Raw genomic sequence first — 20114 nt, 5'->3', positions numbered from 1 at the left:
AGTAATCACACACTGGCTAAAAAGTAGTCTAAAAATATTGGAATTATCTTAATAAATAGCCACCACATTGAAGCTTTTTGCTTTTATAAAACCTCTAAATTCACAAAGACACAAAAATATTAAATATTTAAAAAAACTGAGGACTTGAGCATCTTCAGTGGTAGCTACAACACTGTTTAATTTAATCTATTTAAAGAAAATCCCCTTTCATTATGTCTTCACATATTTTATTGTGGTTTCTACTGTTTTTTATTTTTTAAATGTCATTCTTTACCTCCATAAAAACATTTTTAATCACCATAATTGAAAAAACAACCACAACTGCACATATACTGTAAATCTGCCTGTTTTAACAATAACAGATTGATTTTTAAACCAGAAACAATCTAAAGAGCTGCTTAAGACACAAACAAAACTGGGACACAATCTGGATTTATTTATTTATTTATTATTGTTTTTGATCATGAGAAACATAATCAAGGACAAATATAGGAAAAATATCTTTGAACAAACAGAAGAAAGAGAGCAGAGAGATAAAATCACAGCGAACAAAAAAGAAATAAAATAAAAAAACAAGTGCTTCAGATTGGATCGATACATTCCTGTAGGCCGAAAAAAAATCAGCCGTCAAACTGAAGTGTGTGTGTGGAGGTGGGTGTGGCCTGAGTCAGCTGATGGAGCACAGGTGACACAGAGGGTCTGAGGTATTTCAACTACGCAGGGAGGAAAGGATCTGGTTTTTAATGCCCATGCATCGCCACGACTGGTCGGGCACGCCGTTTTGGTAAATATACCTATATGTGTAATATACTGCTTTATATTCATGTAACCCTTTCCAAAATACACAGGAAATATCTAAAAACAGACTGTACAAAAACTCTGTATAAACATTAAAACCTTTAATATATATATATCTATATATATCAATATATCCTTTATATACTGTGTTCTTTTGGTCTGTAGTACTAAAGTGATTCCACCACTCAAACATATATACATTCATGTCTCGCTCGGCCACTGGGGGGCATCGCTGAGCTACACTTCAGAAAAATAAAAATAAAGTTCATGCCAGAGCCGTGAAGAAGAAACATCTATTGCACATGTTTGGTTTCTATGTAGAAGAAAAGGCAGGATTTTTTTTTGTTTAAGAATCATTCGTCCTAATGTAAGAAGCTTTTCAAAATAAAAGCCACACTTTGTTAACGGAAAATCAATCTGGGTCGTAAAACACACATGAAACAACAACCAGATTGTTTTTCTGTTAATCAGTTTTTAACTAATGAGGTGAAAAACTGAGGGGAACTTAATTATGTTGTCAGCAAAAAAACAATGCTTGGTTTGTTAAACAACATTCAAAAAACAGAGTTGTGGAAACACAAAGCAGTGACGTTCAGGAGGAAAACACTAATTAATAATGATGTAACACCATGTGGGTTCAGCTGTGATGCCACCTGATCAGCTCAACACTGTAGAAACCTCTGCACAAAACTTCCTCATCCTTTAATCAATCATATCCACGATCAATTATAAGAGCAGTTAGTGTGAGATTAAGATTTCTGACCTGATATGAGGATATATTCTGACTCTCATTACAGTCTGTTTGACACATGAGCACACAAATAATATCAACTTACTATCTTGTGCACATCAGATAGTAATAAATTCACAAAAGGAAAATTATTATTAATATTGGAACTCATGCAAGAAACACTTGTACGAACATTTTTGTACAAATGATTTAGGGGAACTTTTATAATTCCGTATTTTTAATTTTCTCTTTGACAGAAACACAATTCTTTTCTGTTGTAGACGTCATATGCAGGATTGTGTATTTCATATTTTATATTACTTTGCAGAGATTTAGACTATTACAATCCTGCATAAATGATACCTGACAAGTTAGAGAAAGTTAAGATAATAATACGGATATTATCTCACATGAGGTCCAATATATCTCGGTGTGCTCCCTAAAAAGTTAACTAATTGGTTGTTTCAGTCTCAGTCAACTAAGATTTATTTAGTCGTTTTTTCAGCTTTTTAAGCTAAATGACTTTTTTAAGTGGTGCTTTTGCAGGATTCTTTGTGGAGAAACTCAGTTTTTACAGAACATTTTATCTATTAAATCAACAAATTGATCCATAAATGTGTCTTTACTCAAACTTTCATGATGCATACCATTCTTTGTGACTTAGCCTGACAAAATCTATTGTCTTGATTATTCTCCTTGCAAAAAGAACAATCTACTTTACATATTATATTATGATGCATGCACAAAGTTCTTGCACGCTCAAGCCATCTTGTTTGCGATTATATCTTGAGCAAGTTCCCAGAGTTGGAAAAAACATTATGTCTTTTTCTGGACTAAGTTAGTTGAGTTTTATTCTACCCTTGTAGTGTCTGTAGCCCTCTACTGGTATGAATTTTCAAACTGAACCAATCAAAAGAGCAACAATTAACTCTTGTAAATTCAAAATAAAGTATCAAATGAAAACTAATCTCTTCATTTTTGCAAATGAGGCAGCAGTGTTGAGATTTCTACAGCGTCTTTCTGTTTTCACAGCTTTTCAGATTAAACATCACAGCAGACTTAGGACTTTAACATGTGGACGGTCAGAAAGAGACACAAACAGCTCGTATCCAACACGAAGATACAAACATGATACGGACAAACAGGTCAACACGATAGATCTACAGACAGATACCGAACTGAAGAGCTGAGGTCTGATAGCTGGCTGTAGCTGGCTCTTTAGGGCATTTAAAAAAAAAATCTTTCTCTGTTGGCATCAAACTGAACATGAACACAAGCTGAAACACTCTCTTTGGGTTCCTCTATTAACTGTTTCAATTTAAATATTTAAAAATACACTCGCTGATGTTGTTACAGCACATTTAATGATTATAAGAAACACATTTTGGGGACAAATTGAAGCTAAAACCAATTTTGGGAGTATAAAAAATAAAACATTTCAGGGGTTCCTATACATTTTTTCTGGCATTTTTGAAACACCGTATCAAAATCAGTGAGTGCATCTTAAAGTGATGTTTTTTCTTTGTATTTGTTAATATTTTTACTTTCCATAAATATTCATAAAAATACTGCTGAGGGCCCCCCAAAAAATGCTCAGATGGGCCCTGACAATAAGAAAATAAAAACAAAAAATGCTGATTGACCAATAACAGAGCGGCAAGAGGCGGTACACATTCATATACAGAGTCATCAGGAGCGGAACAAAGGCAGGTATGTACACGTGAACAGGTGCATTGTGGGAACAACACCTGGAGTCTGTGAGGGGGGTCGGCAGAGAGCGAGGCGTCGGTCGTCCTAAAGTGCCGTTATCGTACACTGGGAGAGGAGGAGGGGTCAGAGGTCAGCTGGGGCGGCAGTTTGTGACCTGAAGAGGAGTCCGTGACCAGATGTGTGTGTGTGTGTGTGTGTAATAATCCTGATTAACAGGCTCAACTCACGGCATGTTACAGGCCGCCGCTCAAGAGCAGCTTTAAGCAGGTTTTGTTGATAATATGTTAAATATTTGTGGCTCAGAAAGAGGAAATAATCTGCTGCCAAAGATTATTCAGTACCCAACAACCCGCCGGCGGGTTATAAAGGTATGCTTCACCATTTATCACAGCAAATGCTGGAAAAACTAAAATAATTGTCAGGTTTTAACTTTCAGAAAAAACGCTTCCATCTGGAAAATTATTGGATTTAAAATTAAATTAGTAATATTTCATAAAAATGTGCCCAAAACTAAGTGGTTTCCACAAAGCACATGAGATTTACAAAAACATGCACATCCATATGATGAACAGGTTATAAAATAAGAAATAGAGGAGAGAAAAGCATGTATAATACAAAATAAATTGATTTTCTGCACAAGATTATGCTTTCATCAACATATATTTAATTTAATTTCAACCAAGTGATGTTTCAAGCTTGAAGCTTTTTTGATTCCTCATCAGCTGGTAAATAACTTAAATATACTGTATGTTCTTTGACACATTATGCATTCTGCAGACTTTTCCCATCTTTTAATATTTATCTAAAAATAATAAATAAAATGAACCCCTATCTGAGCTCAAATAGTTTGGATTCCATCAAAATGTCTGAAGGGTTATTATACACCTCCTAGACACATCATCAGTGATTACATTACATGTACATACAAAGTGATGTGTCTTAAAAATGCCAAAAAAATAAGGGTCTTTATTTAAATAAATGTTATTATAACTGTGTTATTCTGCAAAAAAGAAATGTGTAAGTTCTCCCCACTTCTAGCCATGATTGTTCTGTTTCCATAGGGCTCAGGACTTATAGATTGTATATGTATTTCCTATTTTTTCGGGGAAATGTTAACCCTTGACCTGCCATGAGTGGAGCCTAAAGGACTGATTGTGGAAAGGTGAAAGGAGGGTCGCTGGTGGAACAGGAGGAGGCAGGGTCGTCATTCTCAGTGTGTGTGTTTTTATGTTTATATATTTATATGTGTGTGTGTGTGTGTGTGTGTGTGTGTATGGGTCCTCACAGCGGGCCGTGCTGTGCCTCGTACTTGGCGAGGACGTTCTTGGTGCGTCCCAGCTCTTTCCTCAGCTCACCCACCTCTTGCCGCAGAGCTGAGTTCTCCTTCTCCAGGAAGTTGGCTCGGATGGCAATCTGGTTCTCCTTGAGCCGCCTCGCGTCCCGGGACCTCTTGGCTGCCATGTTGTTCTTCCTGCGCCTGGCCCAGTATTTGTCATCCTGCTCGAAGGAGACAAAGGAGGAGAGAGGAGAGAAAAGGGATACTTCAAAGACCAGGACTTGTTGGTTTTATTTGCACACTAAATATTTGCATCCTTTCTTACTTTGTACCAAAACTGCTGCACAACAATTTACTACAGGTTAAATAAAGTTTTATCTTTTATTTTTTATTTTATGTTAAATTTTATTTTCTAGATTCAGTAGGTGAACAACACGAGTGGCTAGACAAACACACAGGCGGTAAACTAAAGCACATTTTCCCACCCTAAATGGAAGAAAACATTGACGTCTGTTGTATTTAAAAGCTATGTAATTATATTGCTAGAAGTTTTCCTTTCGATGAACAAATGTCCGCTTGTATGCAGATGATATTGTTATTTGCTGTCATATTTGTTTTATTTGAGTTGCTACCAATTATGGCCATGATCGAGCTGTTTCCATATAGCTGCAGGACTTATAGATTTTATCTATGTTTTATATATTTCATGGAAAGTGAGGACACGGTGAGTAAAATGGGATAGGAAACAAAAACACACCCAGAGACTTTTTGTTGAGCTTTGGATGAACAAATGCCTGCTATGCAGATGATGTTACTGTTACTGTTACTATGACTGTTACTGTTACAGTTACTGTTACTATCAACTCTGAGAGAATCTTTGTGTCGTCAGAAAACATCAAAGCAAACAATAAACCCCCTGAAAGTGTCTGTTGGGGTTCAGAGGGTTACATATTAGTTTTTTTTAAATTCTCACTATTTCTATCCATGATTGTGCTGTTTCCGTAGAGCTACAGGATATTTAATATATTACAGTGAAGAACAAGGCCACAGTGAGTAAATTTGACCTGATTGTTTCTGCTCATTTGGGTTTGGAGGGTTAATATAACTTTAATGGAGGAGGTGTTGAGCCTTAGTGTCTCCCTGAAGTCTCTGCAGAGCTGCGTTCCCTGGCTTTCAGCCACACACAAATCCACTTTTTATTTGAACAAATTAAAAGCCAAATCCTCTGAGCCTGACCTCACAGCACAGGAGACAGAGAAGCAGGAGGCAGCATCACGAAACGGCGCTGCTGCTTTCTCATTCAGTCTCATATAAGCCTCTTAACCAGGAGGACACACCCCTCAACGATACACAGTGAGTTCTGCCCTATCTGTCAGAACCAACTCCAAATTACCTTCAGGTCCTCTGGGATGAAGATCTTGCGAGCTTTCTTGATCATGGGCTGCGGTTTCAGCTCTTCGGCTGAGAACTTGCGTTTGCGCGGGTCGAACATCTCCTGCCCCGGCACGCTGGACAGCGCCAGGTCGGCGGGGTCGGGCTCGTACCCAACAGGAACCTGGATGGAGTCTGGGTCGATGGGGCTGGGAGTGTTTCTGGAGTTGGGGAGGGCTGGAGGGAGAAAAGTCGGAGTCTTTGATGAATATCATAAAAAAACAACATTTGCATTCAGATATTTTAAGGCCAGAGGTCATCAGACCCGTTTGAAAATGGTAATTTCAGTTTTTCTCTTGCTAAAATTTTGTCTAACTTTGTTTTTACACCCACTTCCCAACAACATATCACAATATGTGATATGTGATGTGACACTATATATATACATATATATATATACATATATATATATATATATATATATATATATATATATATATATATATGTATATAGCGTTATAGGTTATAGGTTTTAAATGTATTTTCTTGTCAATATTTCATATATTATTTCAGCAATTTCATGTCTTTTTCTGGTTGTTTAATCCAGTTTTCATCCCGTGAGGCTGCAGTAATGAGCTGCAGCCAGCAGGTGGTGGCAGACCTGACGTAAAACTAAACTGTGACAGTTAGGAGACAGTGAGCGGCTTCAGGTGACAAACAGGAATTATTTATCTTTAAAAATGTATGAGAAATGTTTCCTGTTGGAAACAAGCAGCTCTAAGGTTTTGGTCCCTTTAATTCCTTGTGACCTGCTGATGCGCTCTCGTCTCGGGGGCGTGTTGAGTGGGTCGATGCTGCTACAAATCACAGATGTGTTGTGGGTGAGAGATGAGCTGGGAGCTCATTTAAAGTGCATTTCCTCTGATATCTTTTCCAAGTTAACTCAGTAAATTAATGACATTTATAACAATGAAATCAGCCGTCACTGTGTTTCAGGTTTTTTTTTCATCATCTCTCAAGACAGACAGCCGTTATGTAACACAAACTGTGGGTGTGTTAATTAACAGAGGACAGAAGAAGAAGAAAGGCACCTACTGGTTTCCATTTAAAACTCTGTAAAAATCTCACTTTGATTAAAGCTAATCTTTGATAAACAAATAATACATGTTCAATATCTTTGAATATATATATATATATATATATATATATATATAATATGTCGACACAATAAATATTAGTAGTTTTTTCAGTGTGGAAAAGCAGAACTTTTTCTGTGCATCCACCTTTTTTTAATTTTATTTTTTATATATTTTTGAAGAGGACATTTTGTGTCTTCTCCAACGTTAAGGAATAATTGTGTTAAATAATACCGATCATAAGTAATAATAATAATAATAATAATGAACTAGTATTATCAGGATTATGACTTTTTCCATATTTAAGATGCCCTAATAAATCTCATATTGTCACATTTCATCCAGAACTTTTTGATTTTTCTCCAGATTTTAACTTATTAACCCATAGTTTAGATAGAGAAATCTTGATATAACTGGAGCTATCACGTTTTTATTTCTGCTCTTCCTAACTTTAAATCCATTTTCTGTCAGAAAAGTAATTGCCATCAATTTCTTTGTTATTTAAAAAAAAAAACTTTTCCTGTGAAAGCCAACTTCCTTTTTTATCCAGAGTGGCCACTCCATATTTTTTTTTAGACACTTCTTAGGATTTTCCGCTACACCCCTCTCTGCTGCTCCATCAGCAAAACTCCGGGATACTGTGATAAAAAAACAAAACATACCCTAGTGGCGATACTAGTAAAAGCATTTGTGAACTCATTGGTGAGGCTTTGACCATAACAGACATTCATATATATGTAAAAGTCCCACAATTCAGCTTGAAAAAAAATCAAAACTGAAGACAACTGATGTGAAGGAGAAACCAGTACACTGCCCCTCTCTAGAGCCTCAGCAGCAGTTCTTGGAAAACACTGTTTGTTTTTCCTCTCCAGCTGGTCCTGCAGAGGTCAGGGGCAGGTGTGTGTGTGTGTGTGTGTGTGTGTGTGTGTGTGTGTGTGTGTGTGTGTCTGTTCAGGCTATTTGTGAGGACCATGTTTTAGGACCTCACAGAGAGGACAGTTTCATTGGTCCACTTCGTACATTAAACAGGACGAGATGAAGGCTAGAACCAGGGTTAGGTAAAGTCTCAGCTCCCTTTAAATGTTCCTGTGATCTGTGCCTGAGGCAGACCTGTGGTTGGTCTTCACATGATAGAAGCACATGGTGGACTCATGGTGAGCCTCGCTGCCTCAGAGGCATGTGTGTGTGCATATGTGTAACATGAGTGTGAGCCCCTGAGTTGCAGTTCCTGGTGTTCCCCGCAGAGCTCAGCTGCTCTCTGGTCTCTAAAAAAACATCCAAAGTTTCTGCACAATTTCTATTATTATTATTATTATTTTCATTTTTATTATTACTATTATTGTAAACTTTAAAGAACCAGGCTAACAGTTTAATTCTGCTTTCAGTCTTTATGCTAAGCTAAGCTAACCACCTCAGCCCTGATGTCCATATGGAATCTCACTCATGCACCTATTTCAAAAAACGTTTTATCATACTTATTTCATGGAGCCATTTATTTAAAATACAGATGTGGGAAAGTACCCTCCAACAAACTACAGAGGTCTCATCATGATTTTCAGCTACAGAATGTTTTTGTTCAGACTTTAATCTAATCCTTGCTTAAATATGAAATACTGGCTACTTTTTCTTCTTCTGGTTTTTAAAAGTTATTACATGCATTATTAGTGCTGAATAAACCATGAGATGTTTAAATGAGCTTTATATACTCCAAAATGAAGACAAATGTCTCCCGTGTCTCTCTAATACAGCTTGAATAAAGACTTCTGGCTCTTAGGCTGAAGATATAATTGCTGTTAAGTATGTGTTAGTGTGCACATGATAGCACATATTCTGCGTCTGTTTGGAGCATTGATTGTCCAGGTCGCCAGAAATAAACGCTACAAATCCGAAAGATGCATTACTCACATAAACAGTAGGGGGCAGTGTAGGATACGTACTCACTCATTTAACGGCAGTGAAGTTGATGTCATAACCAAATAAACTGTCAATAATATGTCGTTAAACAGACCAACAATGACTATATATTGATGTCATCGTTCACTTGAGAACCACGTCTCGTAAAGTTTTTGGCATCTGACTGACTTCAGTCGGGGACACGATGTGCCCAATGTTTTCTGGGTGTGAGCTTGTGGTTATAATTAACGGTTAAAGTTTTATCACCTATTCTCATCAGACAACGTGTTGAGTCAGAGGATACTGTTTAGAAAAATAATAACTGTAAAAACCAGACGTGCAATCAACATCTGGCCGGACAGTTTGGAAATAGAATTTATTTTAAATTCTTTATTCCATATTTGTGTTGTTAAATCATGTTTAAAGCCCTAGAAAAGCTTGGTGCAGCCCTAAAGTTACTTTGACTCTTTTTAAAGTAACTTTTTTAAATTAAATTTAAATCTATTGCATCCTAACCATTTTATTATTATTATTATTATGGCTTTTAGATGTATTTTATTGTAGTTTGTAGTCTCCTGGTTAAAAGTCTTGTGTAGGGGGGTGGCCCGTAGCGTAGTGGGTTACACAGGCGCCCCATGTATAGAGGCTACAGTCCTCGCTGCGGTGGAGCCGGGTTTGAATCCGGCCTGAGCTCCCTTTGCAGCATGTCACATAGCTAAAGATCTTTGTTTAGTCAGTTATGTAACTGAAAAAGTTGCTTTAGATGCTTGAACTCTGCTGTTGCTGTTTCAGAAAAAAAAGGTGTTGCAGGTCAATGTGAGATTAAAGTGTGGCGGAGGAGGAGGAAATGTTTAAGGTTCTTCAGAGAGTCCACCTCACGGGCAGGATGAGGATGTTTGTGCTTTTTCTGCCTCTCTGTCAGTCAGTTTGTTTTTCATTATGTGGCGAACCCTGGCTAACCCTGCTTGTTCCTGCCTCCTTATCTGCTGGACAGTCATCGCGCCCTGTGGGAATACAAATATGCCAGATTATGGCCGTAGATTACTCTGCTATATTTAGACATGAGAGCGGCAGATTACTGCTGGACCTCTGCTGGGCTGCAGCTTCACTGTGATGCTGCAGGCAGACGGGACCAGTGATGGGAGAGGTTTTTAACCCTCTGGAGTCCACGAAAGTGCAGCGCATTACTTCTTGATCATATCACCCAGCCCTACTGTCAGCATGTTTTGTTTGATGATGATAGGCCAAGTAAAACCAGAGATAAGGTCAAATATATCGGTAACGCTTTATAATAAGGTCCTTAATAACCATTAATTAACAAGTAATAAGGCATTGTTCTCGCTTTAGATCCGGTAGTTGCAAAAAGCATAGTTAACTTATAGTTAACTTATAATAGATGAGCAATAAAGTATATTTTAATATCAATAAGCAAACAAAATAAGATTAATAAAGGCATGGCAAAGACATAATGGGTGGGTCATGGGTGTTTGTAATGCCATTTTTAACACTTATATAAGCTTATAAACACACAATAATGTTAATAAGCATCTTGTAAGGACTTACAAGGGCCTTATTACTTGTTAATTAATGGTTATTACAAGGACCTTAATATAAAGCGTTACCAATATATTTAGTAAAAAAATATAGAAGTAGATGTTCTCCTAATTTTACATTTTATATGTTGTATTTGTAGCTAACATTTAACATTCTTTATTGAGCGTGATTGTATTCTGAAAGTAAAAAAACCCATAATTTTCCAAATCAGATTTTCGTTTTTTTCCCATTTGTTTGTTTTCAAAATGTTGATCCAGTAAGTCAGTGGAAAAATTGTTACCAGCTCATATAGGTGAGAATGTGCTGAAAAAAAAAAGATTTTAAGTGGCATTTTCAGGCAGAATGAAAAGGATTCAGAAAACGGACATAATAGAACAAAACTGCAAAAGATTGAATGCATCAGTGGAGTCAAAGTGTTGCGTTTAGGGTCCATATGTAATGATTATTAAAAGCATTAATGATGAGAGTTTTTCACTGTTAGGGTCGGAAGGATTAAACTTTCCTCTAAAGTCAGAAAAATCACTTAAAACTGAGTTTTCTGAGTCTTTCTTAGTCACTTCAGATACTTTAAGGTCATCTTAGAAGATGTTTCTTTGAGAACAACTTTTAACAGTAAAATCAGTCATCACTGTGTTTTCGACAGTTTTTTTAATTCCCCCATCATCTCTCAAGATAGACAGCTGTTATGTAACTCTAACTGTGGGTGTTTTAATTAACACAAGAAGAAAAGAAGAAGAAAGCATCAACTGATTTCACTTTAAAACTTAAGACTCTGTAAACGTCTCAGTTCTTTGAACTCTTTCGTCTCACTTTAAAAAAAAAGTTGCTTTGATGTCCTTGGAGGACAAAAAAGTCACTAAAATCAACAAGAGAAGTAACTCCAGTGAAACCAGGAAAACTGCATCTATTTGCACTGTAAGGAAAACAGGAGAATTGTGGTTTTAATGGGTTTCAGTGGGACATTTTTGCCCTTGAAGGACTTATTACAGGAGCTTAGGTTACACTCCCAAAACATAACAAAAACACAAAACAAAAAACTTGCCAAAATGTATGCAAAATGCATATACACAGTCAGAAAAACTAAAATGTAAAAATAAAAAAACCCAAAACATCCAGAGTGATGCACAACGATTAACAGAAACATCTAATGGCAGAGGTGAAGGAGCGGATGTCCTCTCAATAAGTTTTTGTAAGGTAACATAACACAAATTATTATTCGAAGCAGAGTCTTAAAAAACATTTCTGCAGGAATCTTTTTAAAAATTCAACTCCAGTTTCAACCTTTAAAAACCTCACCTGAACTCCTGCAGCCTACCTGAACTCAGCTCTGAACCAGGAGGAGTATCCCAGTGTGACTCACACAGCCCAGTGTGTGTGTGTGTGTGTGTGTGTGTGTGTGTGTGTGCCACAGGGTTATTAGTTGATGTGAATGTAAACAGAGAAAGAGAGTTGGAAACTGTGTGTGTGTTGATGGGAGGGTTGCCGCCCCCTGGCCTACTTCTGCAGAGAACACTATGTTCTTAAAACATTGATCTCATGCAAGGACACGCAAACACACACACACACACACACACACACACACACGCACGCCCAACCAGTGGGTCACATGTTTCTGCACGCTGTGAGAGGATAGTTTGTTTCTCTCTGAGGAACTTGAAGCGGGTTAAAGAGTTAACAGTTTTGGCCATCACACACGCACGTTGCCACACACACACACACACACACACACACACACACACACACACACACCCTTCCTGAGGCCAGGACATCTGTCGAGGCGTTGAATCTGACACCTCTCTAACTCGTAGCGTCTGGGGCGGGCATGTTTTACTCGCCGTGCATAGTGAGCGTTACTACTCGCAGTTTCCCTCCGAGATGTCACACCTGAGCTCAGCTCACCATTACACTTTTGACACAGAGTTTCTCTGACACGATAAGGAGAAGGAGAACTCTGCACACAGTGCATTGGTGCAAGTCTCACAACAATGTTGAAACAGTAGATGTGCAAATTTGAAGCAAAATTGAAGCAAGACGAACTCAAAAACATCTCTCAAATTCCACAAAAGTTGGAGGACAAATCAGCCTCAAGGTTGCACTGCACCTGCCGTCACATGCACTACTTACTGATACTAAAAGCTTTTATAGGATTGTGAAAAGTGTTTGCTAAATTAGACAAATTTAAATGTCTAAACCAAAGAATGCATCCTAAAACGAGAAAACTATTTGATCAAAGAGTGAGTAAAAAACTACAAATCTGACCAGACATTTAACAGCAACTTAAATTTTTTAGGTTATTATATGGGAATTGTTACAAAATCTTAGTTTCGGAAACAATAATTTTTATTGCTTCTCTACAAAACTGTATGTATGTGCTGAATAAAAGAAGCAATACTTTGTCGAAACGAAAGAAGCTCAAGTTCTTAAAAGTTAAATGTTAGAAGTTAAACAGAAGAATCCACTCTAAAACTAGAAAGAGGAAGAATTATGATTTTAAACAGGAACTATCTGGTTAATGAGTGAGTAAAAAATACTACAAATCTGACCTGACATTTAATGGCAACTACCTTTTTTTGGTTATTGGGTGATATTACTATATCTTAGTTTTGGTACTAAGAGGGAAACTTTCACTGTTTTTTTACAGTTTGTATTTCTAACATATATATATACATACTGTTACAGATATTGTTCTTACTTTTACGGTTTTTGGTTATTGTAGCTGTTTTTTAATACCAATTTAGTTTTTATTATGTAAAGTGTCTTTGAGTACCTTTAAAAGTTCTATACAAATAAAATGTAATATTATTAATATTAAAACTGTGTTGTAATGATTTACAAACAGGAATTATCTGATCAAACAGTGAGTGAAAAAAACCTACAAATCTGACCTGACATTTAACAGCAACTTTACTTTTTTAGGGATATTTTATGAAGGCTTTTGGTAGTTACAATATCTTAGTTTCTATATAAAACGGTAAGATTGCACTGAATAAAAGACCTACTGGTGAGCTTTAATGTGTTTACTTCTTGTTTTGTGGCATGTTACAGGATCAAAAAACAGTTTACAGTAGCATCATGAGGTCATAATGTTACATAAGAAGCCAGATGATTCAGTGATGTTTGTTAAACAGCAATTATCTGTCCAAACTTTGCTAATGTGACTAAATTAGCCACAATAAGCAGTTGGTGGCAGGTGTAAAAATGGTGGGGTTTTTAATTGCTTTAAAACAAACTTTGAATTACGTATTTCTTTCAAAAGTTATATCATTCATTCATTCATTCAAGAACTATTCTTATTTATTATTAAAGAAAAAAATAAGTCAGACCAGACACTGTGGTCTGTACAATAAGAGTATATTGCATCCAAATGCATGTTTCAGTTTGTAACAAATGTTTTTTACGTATTGGCAGCAGATGAATAAGAAGAAATGAGAGAAACCCTTTATATGGTTTTATGAAATCAACCACAAGAACACTCTGGGAACACACAGGTGGATTAACTTTATAATTAACTTCACATAAATGAACTAAATCAAGACGTCTAGTCTACAAATTACCAACAACTGTCTTTGTCACACAAATGCTCCACAAAATCAGAGACAAATTAAATGATAACGTGTGTCACATATCTGCCTCTTTGTGCTGTACTGTTTTTTTTACATATATTTCTTTTTTAACCTGTGAATGCATTTGTGAACTGCCTGAATAAGATCATGGGGTGTTTTGTTTTTAAAGAGGAAAAAATATATACAATATTGGACATGTATACATGCAATCATACCCCTACATATGTACTACTAGACTTGCATACATATAGAAAAAGATTTAAACAAAAGAAGGGTGTTTTGGGGAGATATAAACTTTCCATTTCGCCATGTTTTTCCAATTACATTTTATTTATTTAAATGTGCTTTATAAATAAATTTTGCTTGACTAGAACATTTCCCCCCCTTTATCGAATAAACTGAGGGAAATATATTATTAATCCCAGCAAAATAAATTCACAGAAAAGCACTGGGATGTTGTTGGATCTGGATTTCAGCGATGACAGAGTGTCACTTGCTGGCGTTGGGATGTTATGACAAACACGGTGCATGTAAACTCCGTCAGCAGATAATATGGATGGAGACTCATCGCCAACAGTTTAATGTTGAGGTTACAGCTGCTTTCTTTAACAGTAATTTGCCTGGGTTACACCTTCTATTGTCTCTGTGTTTGGTCTTAGTTCAGTACTGTTACACCCCTAATATTTATTACTGATATAACTGTGGTTTGTTTCTGCCCTTCAAGCTGTCAAAGTCATATATATTTAGTGTAAAACTCCTGGAGTCCGCCTTTAAAATACACAGCATGTGTGAGTTTTAAACTGTAGAATATAAATAGCCCCAAGGGCGTTCCAGGTGGCACACCTGGTAGAGCGCATACCATGTCTCCCCCTCTGTCTCCCCCTTCACTCTGTCCTATCAATAAAGCCCAAAAATGGCCAAAATAAAATCTTAAAAATAAATAAATAAATAGCCCCAAGGGTGCTGAAACGAGCAGACTCGACCTCAGTGGTTTGTACCGATTTTCATCCACACCTAAATAAGTAACTTCTAACTGAGAAACCATTTAAGCTGAACTCACGTGAACTTGTTTTATCTCATTCTTCCTCCTCTTCCGCTGCACATCAGAAGAGTTGGTACAGTGAGATATTTTAACGTTCAGACGATTGATTTTTCTAAATCCCCCCTGCGGCCCTGAACGCCTCCTGCCTGCCTGTTTTCTGCTCATCCATCACTGCTAATCACTCAGGAGGACAAAGGAGCTGAGAGACTTCTTCCTCCTACTGCAGCTACAACTCATCGTTAGAGAGATGAATGGCTTTCCTTTTTCTTTTTTCAGTGCGAGACGACTGGTAGACAAAGAGAAAAATCTCACAGCAACGCTATGTAGCAACTTGTTTTCAGTTTGGCCCACTTGCTTTTCAAGATTGGCAAAGATTTCTCTGCAGATAGAAGAGGAGGCGATCACTTAAAGGAAGGTTAGTTCCAGGACACTCAGTGTGGAGTGGTTTTAAGAAGCTATTTTTAACCATCTTGAAAGGAATTAATCAACTATTCAGTGAAGTAAAAACAATCATGACTAATGAGTTTTTTAAACCTTCGCTTATTATGCCATCTTATTAGGAAAGTCGAGTTGTGAATGATGTAATAGCAGAATTCCTTTTTTAAAAATTAAGCAGGTTTCCATTAATTTTTGTGTAAGCAGCTTTGTGAACCAGAGCTGAAATGATGAGTCAAGTAATCGGTTTGTTGATTGGTTGATTGACCAAAAAAGTAGAAAATGCTACTTTTCTTAAACTGTCTCTTAAATGTTTGCTTTTGGATTAGCAGTTGAATAAAACTTTTTTTTTTTTGTGTTTCTTGACATTTTAGAGACCAAATTATTGCAGACCTAATTGAAATGTGTGAAGGTTTTGTCGGTGTTTGGGTAATTTGGGCAATTTCTCATCCTCAGTAGTTGGAATCACTTGTGAGGTTCCCCATGGATCAGTCCTAGGTTTTGCTATTTTTTTCCCTACACATCGTTCCTCAGCAATTAAAAAAACGAAAACATGCTTTTTTGATTATTTGATTATTATTTTGATTGTAGACAATCTTTTATCTTTCATACTTGGTAGGATCCATTGTTCAATGTGTCCCAGTAAGTTTTCTTTCTCTTCTATGCTGATGAAACCCTGGCTTTTTTATGTGGCAAAAAAAAAGATCGGCAGGCAGATTCTAAACGTGCTGTTTTGGTTATTTACTTTTACAATATAGTTGGTATTAATGCTAATGCTTGCAAATGGTTCCAAACTAAATGAGGTGAAACGTATCACCTTCAGCTGAAACTGGAACATAAAAATCCATAAAAAAAAATAAAAATAAATTAAGGGTGGGTGTATTTCCGTTACCTGCTCTTGCCGGGCTGCTGTGCAGGCAGTTTGGAGAGATGACACTCGTGTGTACGGAGGTGGAGGCGTGGCTGCTGAGATCCATCACCGAGGGTGTCGACGTGGGCGGAGCCTGAGGCATGATTGGCGGCTGGCGCAGCGGAGCGTGCGGTTGGTGTTGGCTGTGGTGGTGGTGCTGGGCGGGGCTGGAGGGGATGCCATTCTCTGACAGGAACTCTTCCAGGTCCATGTACTCCAGCTGGAAGGTGTCTCCGTCATAGGGCAGCGTCTTGTCCCACAGCGTGGGGCCCAGGAAGGCCGACTGGGGGACACTACGCTCCTCCTCCAGGTTCTTCTCCTTCTCCTGCTCCTTGCTGAAACCTGCACAGGAAGACAGAAAAAAATTTATATAGTCAGTACAATCCAAAAAACACAACTCTGTTTAAAAACTCTGTATGTCTATTTGGCTTTGGACAACTTGCTCTTATGTCACAATGAAGCACTTCAGCAACTGTTGAGCAACTCCACGGGTTGTTGCATCTAGCATTACCACTGCCATCCTCAGTTTACATGTACAAACTACTTTGTTATTGTTAAGAAAAGGGAATGGTTCTGATTTATAAGAAATACTAGGTTAAGGTTCAGGATTGATTGTGTGTTTTGACTAAACGTGAAGTAAATTTTAGAGGCGTTCTGATTTATGCGACTGGACATAAATAAGAGCAGTTTCACCAATATCTGCATGAGTTGAAAATAAAAACAAAAACTTTGCACATATGTTGGGGCTTGATTACTGCAACTAATCAACATATGGAGTACACAGTATTTTTGCAGTAAAAAAAAAACTGCAAGTAAAGAAATGCTTTTGTTTGGTTTGTTGGACAGTTCATTTTACGTTATTCCACTCATCAACAGTTGATGGCAGTTCAGCGGCTGAAATATTTTTCTACATTTTGAAAATGTTTACTTTTTCATTAAGATATAACTGTTTCAAGGGCTTGAATAAACAAAATGTATTTGCATGCATCAGACATATCATGAGACATCGACTATCAGTCTGGATTTAGTCTGGATTTAGCCTCTAGCCTCAGTAGATTTCCGGATGACGAATATATCTTGGTCAAGAGTCACAACAGTTATTGTTTACAGTCTGATTAGCTTACTTCATTGAGACTTTTTGTGGACAACATTTTGAGGAATGTCTATAAACAGATGTCTAAATGTGGATGTGGATAAATGAAAAAAAGATGATTGCCGATAGGTTCCCAGGTTGCCTTTCGGCTGCTAATTTTAGCATCTTTTGCTCTCCACATGGACTGTTTACCATCACGGAACCAAAGTCAGTCAAATGTGATTGGTCAATACTTTTCGGCGACAAAAAGAAACCAGAACTCTTGCGATTCCAAAAGACTTTCCTGTTGCAGACAGATTCTGCATTCACATGCAGAAATGTGTTTATAGAGGTCATGCATCAGGTGAAAAATATGAAATCTGAGCTGCAGGTGAAAGTAAACAATGGCTAGTACGAGCTCAGTACGTTGATACAAACCAGAGGGATTATGGGTAAAAAAGAGACACATGTCACAAGGGGGAACTCAATTTGAAGTGTTTACAATTATCTTTAAACTAAAGCGACACCAAGGGACTACTGACAGAGAGTTGTGTCCTTGCACACAACACCTCTATCAGCACCAAAAACTGACCTCTGACCTTCCCATGAACACATTGATCTTTCCCACAGGAATAAATGAGGTTCACATCACTTATTATTTTCAATTAAGAGTGTTTTTGTGTCACAGTCTAGACAGATAAACTCCAAAATTTTGACAAAATGGGATTTCATAGACTGAGTACAACATTTTGGACTCTAAATCTGCTTTAAACCTTTGCAATAATAAAAAAAATCCAGCAGCAAAACCAACATGAGTTTATACACATTTTTCTGAGGATTTGGAAAGCACAGTTTGGTTGGTGCCCAGTCACAAATGTAAAATCTAAAATCCTGGCTGCAGCTTTAAGGACATTCAACAGCACTACATGTTCAGATATGTATCATGATTATATTACTTCTCATCTGGTAAATTATTATGTTTACTTTTAGACATTTCATTTCCACTTCTCATGTGACATTTTCAACACAGCTGTACCAGTCAGTAGACTAATCAATCAGTCAATCGACTTACTATCAAAAATAATGACTTTGATCATTTTGATATTCCTTTTTAACGTAATATTTCATGCAAAATTTGAGATAATGTGTATATTTTTTACTTTCTGACACTGACATAAACTTGGACTTTAAGAAGCTCAGATGGACATTTTCTGACTTTTTATGGACTAAAAGTCTAATTGATGAATACAGAATTACTGACTGTAATTATATTGATTTTCCATTTTCGACTGTTATCAAAAGTTAATGTCTCCATGCGAATATATAGAATAATAAATATAGACACAGTTTCCCTCCTAACTTCACCTTCATGATGCAGCGGCAGCTTCATCGGGTTCTCCAGCAGAGACTTGAGGACTCCGTGCGTCGCTGGAGGGAGAAAACTTGGATTTAAGGGATGTCGGGACATTTTCTCCATCACGCCTCCTTGCATCGGGATCAAAAAAAGAAAGAAAAACAACACAAGAAGAAGGAGAAATAAAGCAGGAATATGTGAAGAAGAAAAATGAAGAAAAAAAAGTCAAATATGTTGTTGGAGGAGGTCCTCGGCTCTGCAGCCTACATGGAAATAACAACAAAAAAAAAGTCCTCAGTATAAAAACAGAGTGTTAGAATAAAAATTGAGCGCGGGACGAGCTGTGGGCGCGTGCTGCGGTGCCTGACCGGGCTGCGGGAGGCGGACAGACCGAGGACAGACCTCCCATGTGTGAGACCGGAGGACTGCTGACGTCAAACCGCGTGCCAAACACCCTCCTCTCTCTACCGCCACACCCCTCTCCTCTCTCTCTCCCTCTCTCTCACTTATTACTGCTAATGCACTTGAACATGCCTTTGTGACTTAAGCAAGATATGGTAACACTTTATTTTGAAGGTGTCTACATAAGAGTGACATGAGCGTGTCATAAACATGACATGGGATGTGTCATGAACATTAATGACACTTTGAAGTAACATTAATGCTCATGATACTTGTCATGTTTCTGACAGGCTTGTGTGACTCTTATGTAGACACCTTCAAAATAAAGTGTTACCATATCTTGCTTGAGTCACAAAGGCATGTTCAAAAAATTGCCTAAGTCATTTATTTGTCTTAAGTTACATAATGTACACATAGTGTTATTACTATGCCAATAGCCATCCTTTGTTACATCCTTTTTAAAGTGAAATGATCAATAAATGTCATATATAAGTTTTTTGTGTTTCCTGCAAAACTTGAAAAAATAAGTTTAGCGATTATTTTAACAGGGTGACGATACAAAACATTGTTTTAATAGGCCTATTTTGTAAAATAATATTCTTAATTTTGTCATAAATCACCTAAAATAATGCTTGAAGAAATAAAGTAATATTCTTATTATTCCAAAGATAAAACAGGGCTGCAGCCCACTGAGAAAATAAATACAAAATATTTTTTTATATTTCTTTTTTTAAATTCATTTTTGTGTTGTTTTTTTTTTTAACAAAATATATCGCATCATATTGATATATAAAATGAATCTATTATAATATTGTAACATTAGTGAGGACACACACACACACACACACACACACACACACTCACACTC

At 37.0% G+C, this 20114-nt stretch overlaps 1 protein-coding gene across 2 annotated transcripts; it reads right to left on the bottom strand.

Moving 5' to 3' along the window:
- Nucleotides 1–426: 426 nt before the first annotated feature.
- hlfb (HLF transcription factor, PAR bZIP family member b) lies at nucleotides 427–19319 on the bottom strand. Of its 2 annotated transcripts, none has more exons than XM_059324207.1 (4): nucleotides 18856–19319; nucleotides 16401–16760; nucleotides 5908–6122; nucleotides 427–4738 (listed from the first exon to the last, which is right to left on the bottom strand). In XM_059324207.1, exons 1-4 carry the CDS (start codon nucleotides 18980–18982, stop codon nucleotides 4520–4522), a joined length of 921 nt encoding a protein of 306 aa, XP_059180190.1. In that variant the 5' UTR covers nucleotides 18983–19319; the 3' UTR covers nucleotides 427–4519. The 2 variants fall into 2 exon arrangements, with proteins under 2 accessions (XP_059180190.1, XP_059180191.1); XM_059324208.1 differs by having other exon boundaries at nucleotides 427–4735; nucleotides 18856–19318.
- Nucleotides 19320–20114: the final 795 nt, after the last annotated feature.

The sequence above is a fragment of the Centropristis striata genome, chromosome 21 (assembly GCF_030273125.1).
Source record: "Centropristis striata isolate RG_2023a ecotype Rhode Island chromosome 21, C.striata_1.0, whole genome shotgun sequence".
In the NCBI taxonomy this organism is placed as follows: Eukaryota; Metazoa; Chordata; class Actinopteri; order Perciformes; family Serranidae; genus Centropristis; species Centropristis striata.
Note: the sequence above shows the minus strand (reverse complement) of the source record. Positions and strands in the feature narration are given on the sequence as shown.